This window comes from Salvelinus fontinalis, chromosome 16 (genome assembly GCF_029448725.1).
Source record: "Salvelinus fontinalis isolate EN_2023a chromosome 16, ASM2944872v1, whole genome shotgun sequence".
Lineage (NCBI taxonomy): Eukaryota > Metazoa > Chordata > Actinopteri > Salmoniformes > Salmonidae > Salvelinus > Salvelinus fontinalis.
The window spans coordinates 13,153,491-13,167,317 of NC_074680.1; the positions used below are offsets into that span (position 1 = coordinate 13,153,491).

Consider the following 13,827-nt stretch of genomic DNA (forward strand, 5'->3'; position numbering starts at 1 on the left):
CCGGAGGACAACACAACGAGATGCAACAATTCAAGTTGTTTCTAATAATGACGTATGCTCTCAAAGCGATTTGATAGGAGAGATGCCAAATTCAAGCTGGCTTCCCTTTTGTAACGGCAGCCTTCCTACTCTTCGTCTGAAGAGGAGGTGTAGCAGGGATCGGACCAAGACGCAGCGTATTCCGTGTTCAACATATTTAATGACAGACGAAAACGTGAACACTTACAAAACTACAAAATAACAAATGTGGCAAAACCAATCAAGTCCTTTCTGGTGCAGACAAAACACAAAGACAGGAAACAACCACCCACAAAAACCCAAAACAAAACAAGCCACCTATATATGATTCCCAATCAGAGACAACACAAAACATCTGCCTCTGATTGAGAACCATATTAGGCCAAACATAGAAACGGACAAACTAGACACACAACATAGAATGCCCACCCAGCTCACGTCCTGACCAACATTAAAACAAACACAACACACAAGAACTATGGTCAGAACGTGACACCTTTACACTTTTTTCCCCCCTTTTGCCAGGACCATTCACAGTTGAGCTCACTCAGTTTAGCTCAAAGCTAATTGGCAATTTTAAAAATATTTTTTTTTGTCAAGGGAGAACAAAATGCCCGCTGGCTTCCCTTGCATTTAATGGCTGGTGGCAAAAATGTTATACTCCTTTGGACCAGACAGTATCAGATAGATGGCCTACACGTAGAGAGACAGAGGGCGCTGTTTCGCTCGCTCAGATGCCTTCTCCTGTGAGATACATTCACCCTCTTGCGAATTGAAATAAAAATTATGAAAAAAAGAGACAAAAGATTAAAAAATGTATGTATTTATTTTTGGTTAAAAAAATTGGGAAGCCTGGCTTCCCTTATCGTCCATGAATACACACCACTGCCTCCCTGCCTCCTGTATAGGCTTCCTTGAGACAGTTGTAAACATTGGTCCTGTCCTTTTTAAAGGAATCCAAGAGCCCCCCCTGGTGTCTAGGGAGGGTAAAGGCATCTTTGACAGTCAATGGAGTAGATTGGGATTTTTATAATGCAGGGAGCATAGAGGGAGTTCTCAGAAGCCTCTGCTCTCAGCAGCATACTGGGTGAAGGATTAAGGGGATACATTTGAATGATCCCTGTGCTCTTCGGCTTGGTACTTGGTGCCATAAGTCCAGAGCAGTGGAGGCTGCTGAGGGGATAACAGAAATAAATTGTGTGCAATTCAAAGCCTCACATTGCTGTGTTCATGTTGCTGAGAAGTAGATAAAATACCATAACAGGGATGATAGGGCTACTCTATCTTCAGACTGCTAACCAGCCCACTTAAATTATTGGTATAGGATACATGATTCAAACCTCAAATGCTTCAAACATTCCAAACCATAAAAAGCCAAAATACTTACTTACCTGCATATTTTGTTGTCTGTCCACTTACCCAATGTTGTAGTTGACACAATTCAGGAAGAACCAACACCTCCAATGCTGCTAACATGTATCAGCTGCTGACCACATGTTGTCATGGCAGCAAAGCAGCTGACAGTTTGCCAGGGAGTTTTTGTTGCTGTCTGTGAATGTAGCAACAATGTAACAAGAACCAACATATATTTTCTGCTTACACAAAACCCAGAAGATTTTGTTAGATGTCTTTTTATTAACAGTCACTAATTTAAAACGGCACACTTTTATTGCTCTCTGTTTGCTTTTTACATGTTGTCAATACCTTTTATCAATCTCCATTTCATCCAACCAAGTTATTTTGCAATATAATGATTATTCATAAACCTATCATCTTGTCATGATTTCTATGAAACACATTTTTAACTGTTTCGGACTCACAACTAGACTACAATTTTCCTTTCAATCTAACTTTGAGAATTGGGAGTGTGTATCTCGACATGCATCGTTGAGACTAATTATAGGCTGAATTACATGTAGGCCTATTTAGCTCTTGAACATAGCTTGCATTTTGTTGGAACCAAATATAACTGTATCATTCAAACTCTTCGATAAATAGATCTACGTATGACGTCAATAGTGTTTTAGCATTTGAAAAGGTATCATCTGGAATGTGATTGAGCACAGGGAGACAGAACATCATTAAATGAATGGGGATTCAAGTGTCAGAATTCAAGTATAAATAAAAGCAATGCAACATCCAGAGGTCTTAACGGACAATTATCTTTGTGAATAAGGATATTAGAAACTCTCTGCCAGGACATTAGTTTTATGAGAACCTTTGAAATACAGTCAATACATTTCCCATGACCATATAATGTATAAAACACATTGAAATCAAGATATGCTACAGTTGAAATCTGAAGTTTACATACACCGTAGCCAATTACATTTAAACTCAGTTTTTCACAATTCCTGACATTTAAATCCTAGTAAGAATTCCATGTCTTAGGTCAGTTAGGATCACCACTTTATTTTAAGAATGTGAAATGTCAGAATAATAGTAGAAAGAATGATTTATTTCAGCTTTTATTTCTTTCATCACATTCCCAGTGGGTCAGAAGTTTACATACACTCAATTAGTATTTGGTAGCATTGCCTTTAAAATTGTTTAATTTGGGTCAAATGTTTCGGGTAGCCTTCCACAATAAGTTGGGTGAATTTTGGCCCATTCCTCCTGACAGAACTGGTGTAACTGAGTCAGATTTGTAGGCCTCCTTGCTCGCATACGCTTTTTGAGTTCTGCCTACACCTTTTCTATAGGATTGAGGTCAGGGCTTTGTGATGGCCACTCCAATACCTTGACTTTGTTGTCCTTAAGCCATGTTGCCACAACTTTGGAAGTATGCTTGGGGTCATTGTCCATTTGGAAGACCCATTTGCGACCAAGCTTTAACATCCTGACTGATGTCTTGAGATGTTGCTTCAATATATTCACATGCTTTTCCTCCCTCATGATGCCATCTATTTTGTGAAGTGCACCAGTCGATCCTGCAGCAAAGCACCCCACAACATGATGCTGCCACCCCCGTGCTTCACGGTTGGGATGGTGTTCTTCGGCTTGCAAGCCTCCCCCTTTTTCCTCCAAACATAACGATGGTCATTATAGCCAAACAGTTTTATTTTTGTTTCATCAGACCAGAGGACATTTCTCCAAAGTACGATCTTTGTCCCCATGTGCAGTTGCAAACCGTAGTCTGGCTTTTTTATGGCGGTTTTGGAGCAGAGGCTTCTTCCTTGCTGAGCGGCCTTTCAGATTATGTCGATATAGGACTCGTTTTACTGTGGATATAGATACTTTTGTAGCTGTTTCCTCCAGCATCTTCACAAGGTCCTTTGCTGGTGTTCTGGGATTGATTTGCACTTTTTGCACCATAGTACGTACATCTCGAGGACACAGAACGCGTCTCCTTCCTGAGTGGTATGACTGCTGTGGGGTCCCATGGTGTTTATACATGCGTACTATTGTTTGTACAGATGAGTGTGGTACCTTCAGGCGTTTGGAAATTGCTCCCAAGAATGAACCAGACTTGTGGAGGTCTACAATTTATTTTCTGAGGTCTTGGCTGATTTCTATTGGTTTTCCCATGATGTCAAGCAAAGAGGCACTGAGTTTTAAGGTAGACCTTGAAATACATCCACAGGTACACCTCCAATTGACTCAAATGATGTCAATTAGCCTATAAGAAGCTTCTAAAGCCATGACATAATTTTCTGGAATTTCCAAGCTGTTTAAAGGCACAGTCAAATTCGTATATGTAAACTTCTGACCCACTGGAATTGCGATACAATTAATTATAAGTGAAATAATCTGTCTGGAAACAATTGTTGGAAAAATTACTTGTGTCATGCACAAAGTAGATGTCCTACCGACTTGCCAAAACTATAGTTTGTTAACAAGAAATTTGTAGAGTGGTTGAAAAATTTGTTTTAATGACAAAGTGTATCTAAACTTCCAACTTCAACTGTATATTTTAAAGATGCACATCAATACTGCCCTTATGGCACAATAATTACTGCTGTACCATTACGTAATACAGTAATCTACACTACCGTCCAAAAGTTTGAGGTCACTTAGAAATGGCCTTGTTTTTGAAAGAAAAGCACATTTCTTGTCCATTAAAATAACATCAAATTGATCAGAAATACAGTGTAGACATTGTTATTGTTGTAAATGACTATTGTAGCTGGAAACGACTGATTTTGAATGGAATATCGACATAGGCGTAGAGGCACATTATCAGCAACCATCACTCTTGAGTTCCAAAGGCACGTTGTGTTAGCTAATCCAAGTTTAGAATTTTAAAAAGCTAATTGATCATTAGAAAACCCTTTTGCAATTATGTTAGCACAGCTGAAAACTGTTCTCATTAAAGAAGCAATAAAACTGGCCTTCTTTAGACTAGATGCCTCACAAGTCCTCAACTGGCAGCTTCATTAAATAATACTCGCAAAACACCAGTCTCAACATCAACAGTGAGGAGGCGACTCCGGGATGCTGGCCTCTAGGCAGAGTTGCAAAGAAAGAGCCATATCTCAGACTGGCCAATAAAAATAAAAGATTAAGATGGGTTAAAGCATCCCGGAGTCGCCTCTTCACTGTTGACGTTGAGACTGGGGTTTTGCGGTTACTATTTAATGAAGCTGCCAGATGAGGACTTGTGAGCCGTCTGTTTCTCAAACTAGACACTCTAATGTACTTGTCCTCTTGCTCAGTTGTGCACAGTGGCCTCCCACTCCTCTTTCTATTCTGGTTAGAGCCAGTTTGCGCTGTTCTGTGAAGGGAGTAGTACACAGCGTTGTACGAGATCTTCAGTTTCTTGGCAATTTCTCGCATGGAATAGCCTTCATTTCTCAGAACAAGAATAGACCGACGAGTTTCAGAAGAAAGTTATTTGTTTCTGGCCATTTTGAGCCTGTAATTGAACCCACAAATGCTGACGTTCCAGATACTCAATTAGTCTAAAGAAGGACAGTTTTGTTGCTTCTTTAATCAGAACAACAGTTTACAGCTGTGCTAACATAATTGCAAAGGGGTTTTCTAATGATCAATTAGAGTTGTAAAATGATAAACTTGGATTAGCTAACACAACGTGCCATTGGAACACAGGAGTGATGGTTGCAGATATTGGGCCTCTGTACGTCTATGTAGATATTCCATAAAATCTGTCGTTTCCAGCTACAATAGTCATTTACAACATTAACAACTGTATTTCTGATCAATTTTATGTTATTTTATTGGACAATTCTTTTTGCTTTTCTTTCGAAAACAAGGACATTTCTAAGTGACCCCAAACTTTTGGACAGTAGTGTACATAGTATGCTACTTTCACTTACTTGACACAGATACAGTTTGTTCCATTAGAAACATGCAAAAGCAAAGAAAATATAACTTCTCAATATTGTATTAAATGTAGATCAGGCAGTTTGATTTTCTGGTGTTGTTTTAGGGTGTTTTCACATTTAGTCCTCTTGAAAAGAACCAATCTCAGTCCTCTTTAAAGTGAACTCTAGGGTAAAAAAAATAATCTAAAGAACTCAGTTATCTTTGTATTCACATTGCCCTTGTCTTTAAATGAGGACTAAACACTTTTGCCAGTTCACCTCCCCTATTTTGTCGTCTGAGTCGTCTTTGCTTTCACATTGCTAAGACAGATTTTGATTCCTGTTTTCAACATTCACTCAATGCACTCTGGGTTTTTACAAAGTGCAGGACAAGCCATTCCATCAATGTTATTGGACAGCTAGACACACCTACTTACATTTTGGAAGCTAATATATTTAATTTAGTTAAAAGATGAGACATAATAATAATAATCAGAAGGTATTAACATGTTCATATTATTGGTAACATAATAAATAGCAGAAGAATAACTGGAGATAAGGCTGTAATTGAAAATTGTACACCCAAGGCTACTGCTCTTTTTGGGTACATAATCAATTCTAGTTCCTATGTTGTGATTCTCACCAAATATGTTGTTGCCTTCTCATACTGTTCAAACCTCACAATCGAATAAACAGCTCTCTCTTAGCCTATAGATCACATATTGCAAACAAATAATCTGAACTAAAAACTCCACACATATTTCGGAATGTCTGTACATCCTTGACAATCGCTAATCAATATCCAAAAACAGCACACATTATTTTCCACAAACCTGCACATCATCTCTTTTGTGGCACCAATGTGAGGGGTTATGTCTTGGGAAATTGTGTTGCAGTGGTCTAGTGTGTGGTGCGTGAATAATGATAAGCGAACCTGGGGAGATTGTGTTCACATTGCCCTACAAAAGGGAATCTCTCGAGATGGTCTCAGTTCACTTCACTTCGGGGACTCTTTTGAGGGTTCTGAGTTCCTTTGGAGAGTTCACACTGCACAAACAAAATTAAGCGAACCGCACTGAGTTCCCAAAAGTTGGCTGAAAGGGACCAAGTGTGAAAACACACTCAGAATGTGTCAATGAAGCATTTTGAAATTGGCAATGGTGACTAAACAGGGTAGCAGTAATAAACATGTGGCCCATCAGGACAAAGACAATACAAATGTCATTTTTTTAAACAGAAAAGGGCAACTTTTCACAATGACATAATGCCATATGCACCGCACTGAGAGCTGGTCATCGATGAATCAAACATTCAAATCCAGCCTCTTTTAGTTTGACTCACAATCATGTCTGGAGCAGGAGATAATACCAATACAGATCCAACGTGCACAAGAGACTGAGAACTATGCAGCCTTTATATGAATCTGAGCATACAGCACAGAGCCAGTGAGTAACACAATGTCAGTGCTGTCAACAGAACAGTCTTTATATGCTCTTGGACTCTCAAAACAGCTAATTTGGAATATATTGTTAGTGAATCAGTCAAATGTCTCTTGGTCCCTCAGAGTGAGGTCTCCAGGCAGCAGGACCCCCGGCGGGCATAATAGCGCCGCACCTCTGTGGTGGAGTCACCTCTACCGCAGCCCTCGGGTCGGTGCACAATGAGGACGGGGAAGAAGCGTGCGTCCCGGTAGCTGGGTGGGCTCTCGTTGAGAGCCAGCTGGCTGGAGTAGGAACGGCAACACTGCTCATCCACGCAGCAGCGGTCAGTCAGTGTGCTGCTGCGGCTCCTCCACAGGCCTACGGTGCGCCGAGAGCCGTACATCCGGCACAGTGAGAAGTGTGAGGTGTCCAGGGAGAGGCGGGAGTGAAAGGCCTGATGGGAGAAGATGGAGGAACAGCTGGAGCTGGTGGTGGCCCGCCTCTGTCCAACCTCGCCCTGAAGCTGGCAGCAGTGCTCACAGTCCTGCACCAGCGTGCTATAGCTCTGGGCTGGGTGGCTGTCTAGCAGGAAGCAGTTAGAGGACCTGGTGTCATCAGCTGTACCAGAGTCCGAAGCCCTCAGGTTCATCAGCATGGCTTCTGAGTAGCTGGGGATCAACTGGTGGTTGGAGCGGATGTGCCACTCCAGCTCAGTGCTGTCCACGGTATCTACCCGAGGGAGACCACTCCTGATGGGAACCTCCTCCTCTGTTGGAGAGGGGCTGCTGTGGCTGTACTCCAGCCCAAAGAGCTTCTCAACATGGTAGTGCACAAAGGCTGTACGGTACTCTATAAGCACCCTCAGGGGCCAGGACAGCATGAGCAGAGCAGTGAACCAGAACGCCACCTGAGAAGTATACCAGGGCAACCGGTCAGGGTCCACGTAGGCTATCAGGTGCTCTTTAAAGTCCACGTTTTTTAGTTGCATCCCTTCCCGAGCCTCCATGTAGTCATCCAAGCCCTCAATCTCTGAGAAGAACCTGGCACGTTGGTTGAGGTAATTATTTTCTGGTCCGGCCCCAGCGAAACTGAAGCACTTGGTGAAACGAAGTCTTGTCGCCGGGTGGCTCTCCAGTCCACGTAGATCCCGTGAGACGTCCCGCATACCACAGCGACTGTAGTCAAACTCTCCCTCCCTCACGTGTGTGTTGACCCGCTCATGGTAGACCTGGGTGGTGGTGTAGGCATCCCCGTTCCGGTAGCGGGTCACCTGTCTGGTCCTCCGAACAAAATGGTAACTTATGGCCTTCCACCAAACACACGGACGAGCCTGTCGCATCCGCAATACCCGCTCATATACGCTATCCACATCAGCCTTACACTGTAGCTCACTGCAAGCCTGGCAGTGCCAACACTCTACCAGGTAGACGACATAGAGCATGAACAGGAAGGCCAGAGGGATGTACACGTAGCCGTCAGAGCAGGGGCTGTCATGGTAAATCATAGAGCGGCCTCCCAGGCCAACCCCTCTGAGTGAGGAAATGGAGGCTGTCAGGGAGGTGACGGATGAGTCGAAGCTGAGCTTTGTGACTCGGGTGAGCTGGCACCAAGCCACAGTGCCAAGGCAGCTGTACATGAGTAGGGAGAGGAGAAGACAGCGCCAGTGGGACTCTCGACACATACAGGCACTCAGTGACTGCTTCACAGGCCGCTGCTGCAGGGAAAGAGAGAGGAGTGAAAAGGGAGAGAGCGAGAGAAAAGCTTACATACAATACTCTAACTTTAAAAATATATTTGTGGATGACAAATGGCTGCATTTAAATAGCTTTTAGCAGAGTTATTAAAATGAGAACAGTGTTTTGAAGAACTTTCAGAATTCCCTAGGGAATCTCTAATAAAAGTACAACCATTTCTTTATGTTGCCTCTGTCTTATGATGCGATGCCATGTCTGATCAGTTCTTCTATATTTCTGTGTTTAAGGAGAGCTGGATCCCAATGTAGGCTATTTGATTTACCTATACAGGTTGAAAGGTTTTCAACGGGTCAGAAAGCAACAGTGTCACATGAATAATAGATCTACTGTACCATATGAAAGAGAATGGTAAAACATGATGAAAAGTGAGGACACACCAATGAGCCTAAAAAAATGCAGTGCTCCAATATTGCTGTCGGCAAAATGCAAATTATTATAGCAGAGCTGTAACATGCTGAGCTTTTTGAAACTGCAAGTACAGTAAATGAGGTTGAAGCGATACCATGTACAGTAGTTTGCTTGAATTTCATTTAAGGCTACTTGCGCAATAGAAACAGCCAGTGGTGGAAAAAGTACCCAATTGTCATACTTGAGTAAAAGTATAGATACCTTAATAGAAAGTTACTCAAGTAAAAGTGAAAGTCACCCAGTAAAATACTACTTGAGTAAAAGTCAAAAAGTATTTGGTTCTAAATATACTTAAGTATCAAAAGTATAAATCATTTCAAATGACTCATTCTTGTTTTTAAAATGTACGGACAGCCAGGGGCACACCAACACTCAGACATAATTTACAAAAGATGCATTTGTGTTTAGTAAATCCGCCAGATCAGAGGCAGTGGGGATGACCAGGGATGTTCTCTTGATAAGTGTGTGAATAGGACAATTTTCCTATCCTGTTAAGCATTCAAAATGTAACGAGTACTTTTGGATGTCATGGAAAATGTAGGGAGTAAAAAGTTGATTATTTTCCTTAGGAATGTAGTCAAGTAAAAGTAAAAGTTGCCCAAAATATTAATAGTAAATTAAAGTACATATACCCCCAAAAACTACTTAAGTAGTACTTTAAATATTTTTTACTTAAGTACCTTACACCACTGGAAACAACTGCAAATAACGTTAGGTACAACTCTAACATTCCACCCAAATCCTTCCTCACCACTATGTTACTGCTAACCTTTCAACCATCTTTGCATGGGTTATAGTAAGTAGGCATGCACCATTTCCAACAGGGCATGCATATCCTCAGTCCCCCAGTGACCTCTGCTGCTAAAATGAACATTGACTTTCTATACTTAACTTGACCACAACAGAATCAAACACACAGGTAATTGGATTACACATTCTTTGTACCCTATACAGTATATCTGCTAAGTGTCAAGTGAAGAGCTCATTGCAGCTACCCCAGTCTGTCCTGGCATCTTCAAAATTGCTCACGTTTGCAATTCTGACTGCCAATGAAATGTATCCTCTTCAGCAGAGGCATTGTCCCAGAGGTGCTCTATTTATTTCCAGTACAATAAGTATAGTGTCCCAGACCTAAGTCAACTGGACATAAAACATTTAGGCAGGGTAAACGTACATACTGTATTTGAAGAATAAATGTTTTGACTGTTTCACCATGTTTTCAGCTAATTCAGGTGTTTCAGGTGTATAACAGCCATTCACCCATGAAGATCAACTGACCACATAGAGGAAGTGTCATGGTCTTTTCACCAATAAGAATTACTGTTGCTTCATGCGAGAAACATTGAATTAACTGATATGTGATAAAGGGAGAGTTCAGTCAGCAATGCTGAGGCTGACAGAAAGGGGTGACTCAGACGGGACATGTAACCAGGCATCGAAGCAAGTCAAAAGTCAAAAATACCATTGACTTTGGAGCATCCTCATATAGGGCAACACAGCATCATGGGTCAGGACCTCTGGGGAAAAAACAGCAAATCTCACAATAAAAACTGTATCACCAAAAAAAACTGTCGATTCATGCTCTCTCCTAGAAGTTATATTTCACGGTAGGCTGCACACATCCAATTCCCCAGATGGAATTTGTGTAATTATAGCCTGACAGACAGGAGGTACAACTCCAGCATTCAGAGTACACATCATTTAACTACAGGTTACAAAATCCAGCGTCTCAGAATTACTGTATTGTGCCTCGCATATCCATGCCATTACTAGGCTCTGTCTTCTAGGACATGTATTTCTTAGGAAGATTAAGTTGTTTTCTGTCTTATACATAATAATGTACTTTGAATGCAGAATTATAGTATATTCATGTGGATATAATGGTAGGGGTGGACATCATACAGGCCATATCTTGCTCTTGGCTATTGCACTTCCATCCAATCTGAGAAACTATTAAATGAAATAGTATTTTGCTGGTAAATCAATTGTGATGCCATTATTAGACTCCAGAGAACAGAGGATTTCGTGGTACAGAAATTGTACTCAGTACAGTTTCTTGCATCTGATGAATAGGTTGGAGTGGGGTTTCATCTATCTCATCTCAACTTAAGTTATTCCAAGCAAAGGGTTTTGAGGTACATTGATCTAAATATTTTGTCATTTAGAAAAGTTATATACAGAAACATCTCAAGGATGATCAATGGACACAGGATGGCACTGAGATCAATTTAGAGTCCCATAGCAAAGGGTATGAATACTTATGTAAATAAGGTATCTGTTTTTTATTTTTAATACATTTGCAACAATTTCTAAAAACCTGTTTTCACTTTGTCATTATGGGGTATTGTGTGTAGATTACTGAGGAATTTGGTTTATTTGTTTAATTTTTGAATAAAGCTGTAACGTAACAAAAAGTTGTTTAACACTTTTTTTGGTTACTACATGATTCCATATGTGTTATTTCATAGTGTTGATGTCTTCACTATTATTCTACAATGTAGAAAATAGTAAAAATAAAGAAAAACTCGGGAAGAATTAGGAAAGAGGAGGAAAGTACTGAGAGATCCTTGATGAACACCTGCTCCAGAGCGCTAGAGACCACAGACTGGGGGGGGGGGGGGGGTGAAGTTTCCCCATCCAACAGGACAACGACTCTAAGCACACAGCCAGGACAATGCAGGAATGGCTGTGGGACAAGTCTCTGAATGTCCTGAGTGGCCCAGCCAGAGCCCGGACATAAACCTGATCGAACATCTCTGGAGAGACCTGAAAATAGATGTGCAGCGACACTCCCCATCCAATCTGACAGAGTTTGAGAGGATCTGCAGAGAAGAATGGGAGAAAATCTGCAAATACAGGTGTGCAAAGCTTGTAGCGTCATACCGAAGAAGACTCTAGGCTGTAATCACTGCCAAATGTGCTTCAACAAAGTACTGCGTAATGGGTCTGAATATGTATGTAGAAGTGATATTTAAGTTTTACATTTTTAATACATTTGCAAAAAAATCGAAAAACCTGTTTTTGCTTTGTCATGGTATTGTGTGTAGATTGAGGGAAAAAAATATTTAATCAATTTTAGAATAAGGCTGTAACATAACAAAATGTGGATAAATACAAGGGGTATAAATACTTTCTGAATACACTATACCAGTAGGGGAACTTGAATACAAATAATCCACTTGGTTAGAGAGAAAAATTGTAATTGTTTTTTAATAAACTAGTACAATTTTAAGTGGGTATGTTTGCCTCCCCAGTTTTGCCCCCCCCTCCCCCATTTTGTTCCATTATTGATTGAAATAATATACCTAGCTTTTAAGAATCAATTACTAAAACACTCCTACATAAAAAACATATAAATGGATTTGAACACATTCATCTTCAGGGGCCTCCCCATAGAGAGGGGGTTGCCCGATATGGGGGGAAACGCCCCCAAAAATTATGCACACTTTTTTCCCTTAAAAATGTGTTTGCCTAAGGATAGTCATATCTAAATCTAATCAAACTTCTGTCAGAAAATAGACATTTCCCACCCAAGTTACTCATAAATAGCAACGATCAATATGATATAGGTCCACAGGTAGGGCCTATTGATTGTGTGCCTTTTCTTATAAGGCTGTGGGCTGCACTTGTTTGCACCAATGAAAAAGTTGCCTTTCCACCAAATATATACAGTAGGCTAGAAGGCTATCTATCATATACTTTTATTTCATAAAAAATACATCATTATGCGCATTCTCAGGATGATGCTGTCATTACTGTTATGTAATCTACGTTCAACCGCGTATCCTAGCGCTCACCTCCTCCAGTACATCAATGCTGGCCGGTGCATCCTCTCCATCATTGGGGGTGTTGGGCGCTGTGTCTTCCGCAGTGGTATCCGTTTCCAAATCGGGAGAGAACATGCTGCTGTCTGGACATGGCAGAATCAAGTCAAAGCTTCCTGTAGGCTACCCCTTTCTTTTCTGGTCCCCAACAGAGCTTCAGATCATCTGGTCTGGAGCCAAGGCGAATGGGGATCCCGCTTTTAGGAGCTCCAATCTCTTGAACCCGGGGGGCGGGGACGATTTGACCGCAGAGGCTTGCGGATACATTCAGGAGCAGATAAAAAAAGATAAATGAAACGCCGAAATGCCGCAGGTTGAAGCGCATGCGTGCGCAATAAACAGATATCTAAAATGAATGTCAAAATAGTTGACTGTAGGCTACCTTGCACAGAGAAAGTGATGTCATTCACTTTTTACAAGCATCATTTTTTCAACAGCTTCCAACGATGTGCATGTTCAGCATCAGCATCTGTTTCAAAATTAAATAAGAAGATGAGACTGTTTAATCACCACGTTACTTTACATGAAGCAGGCAAGGCTTGGAGCAATTCTAGGCACCAGTGTCGACTGCAGCCAGAAAGCCTCGTTCAAAAAAGTATGATTTTTTCTAAATCCTGCACCCATAGAAAATAAATGTATGACTTCTAATGTAGCCTACGTTGTGACCTAACAAACTGATTCATCCTCATCATTATTCCTACATTCATCATCATATCCACGAAAGTAGCCTATTCCTAGTATTTATAAAACCTTAGCCTGCTACAGGTAGACAACTATCCACATCCACTGTTATCATATTAATAGTTTTTAAAATGTTATTTCCCCCAAAAATGTATACCTAACCCAAGTTAGACCACAGCCTGTCGTTTCCAATGTGAGCTAATGACTGGGCAGAACAAGCAAGGATGCTAGATACTACTGCACTGTCAGGGCTAGGAACACAAGCACTTCGCTACACCCGCAATAATATCTGCGAAATATGTGTATGTGACCAATAAAATGTGATTTGATTTTGATTTGAAGGAGGTGGGCAGAGACAAGCATGAGATAGCGTGATCCTATTGGCGCGTTCTAATATATATTTGCATATTTCCGTTAGGGAACGCCAACTTTCAAGTGCGCATGTGCAACAACTCAG

General features: G+C 41.1%; 1 protein-coding gene across 1 annotated transcript; it reads right to left on the bottom strand.

The window, feature by feature from the left end:
• Positions 1-1,667: 1,667 nt before the first annotated feature.
• Positions 1,668-13,642, bottom strand: si:dkey-13p1.4 (transmembrane protein 151B). Its single transcript, XM_055864423.1, has 2 exons — positions 12,663-13,642; positions 1,668-8,417 (listed from the first exon to the last, which is right to left on the bottom strand). Exons 1-2 carry the CDS (start codon positions 12,765-12,767, stop codon positions 6,843-6,845), a joined length of 1,680 nt encoding a protein of 559 aa, XP_055720398.1. The 5' UTR covers positions 12,768-13,642; the 3' UTR covers positions 1,668-6,842.
• Positions 13,643-13,827: the final 185 nt, after the last annotated feature.

Bases quoted from the DNA above. Each gene is read 5' to 3' on its own strand.
- si:dkey-13p1.4 (XM_055864423.1), bottom strand. From the start codon at position 12,767: ATGTTCTCTCCCGATTTGGAAACGGATACCACTGCGGAAGACACAGCG. The intron at 8,418-12,662 runs GTGAGCGCTAGG...CTTTCCCTGCAG, and splicing joins GCATTGATGTACTGGAGGAG to CAGCGGCCTGTGAAGCAGTC.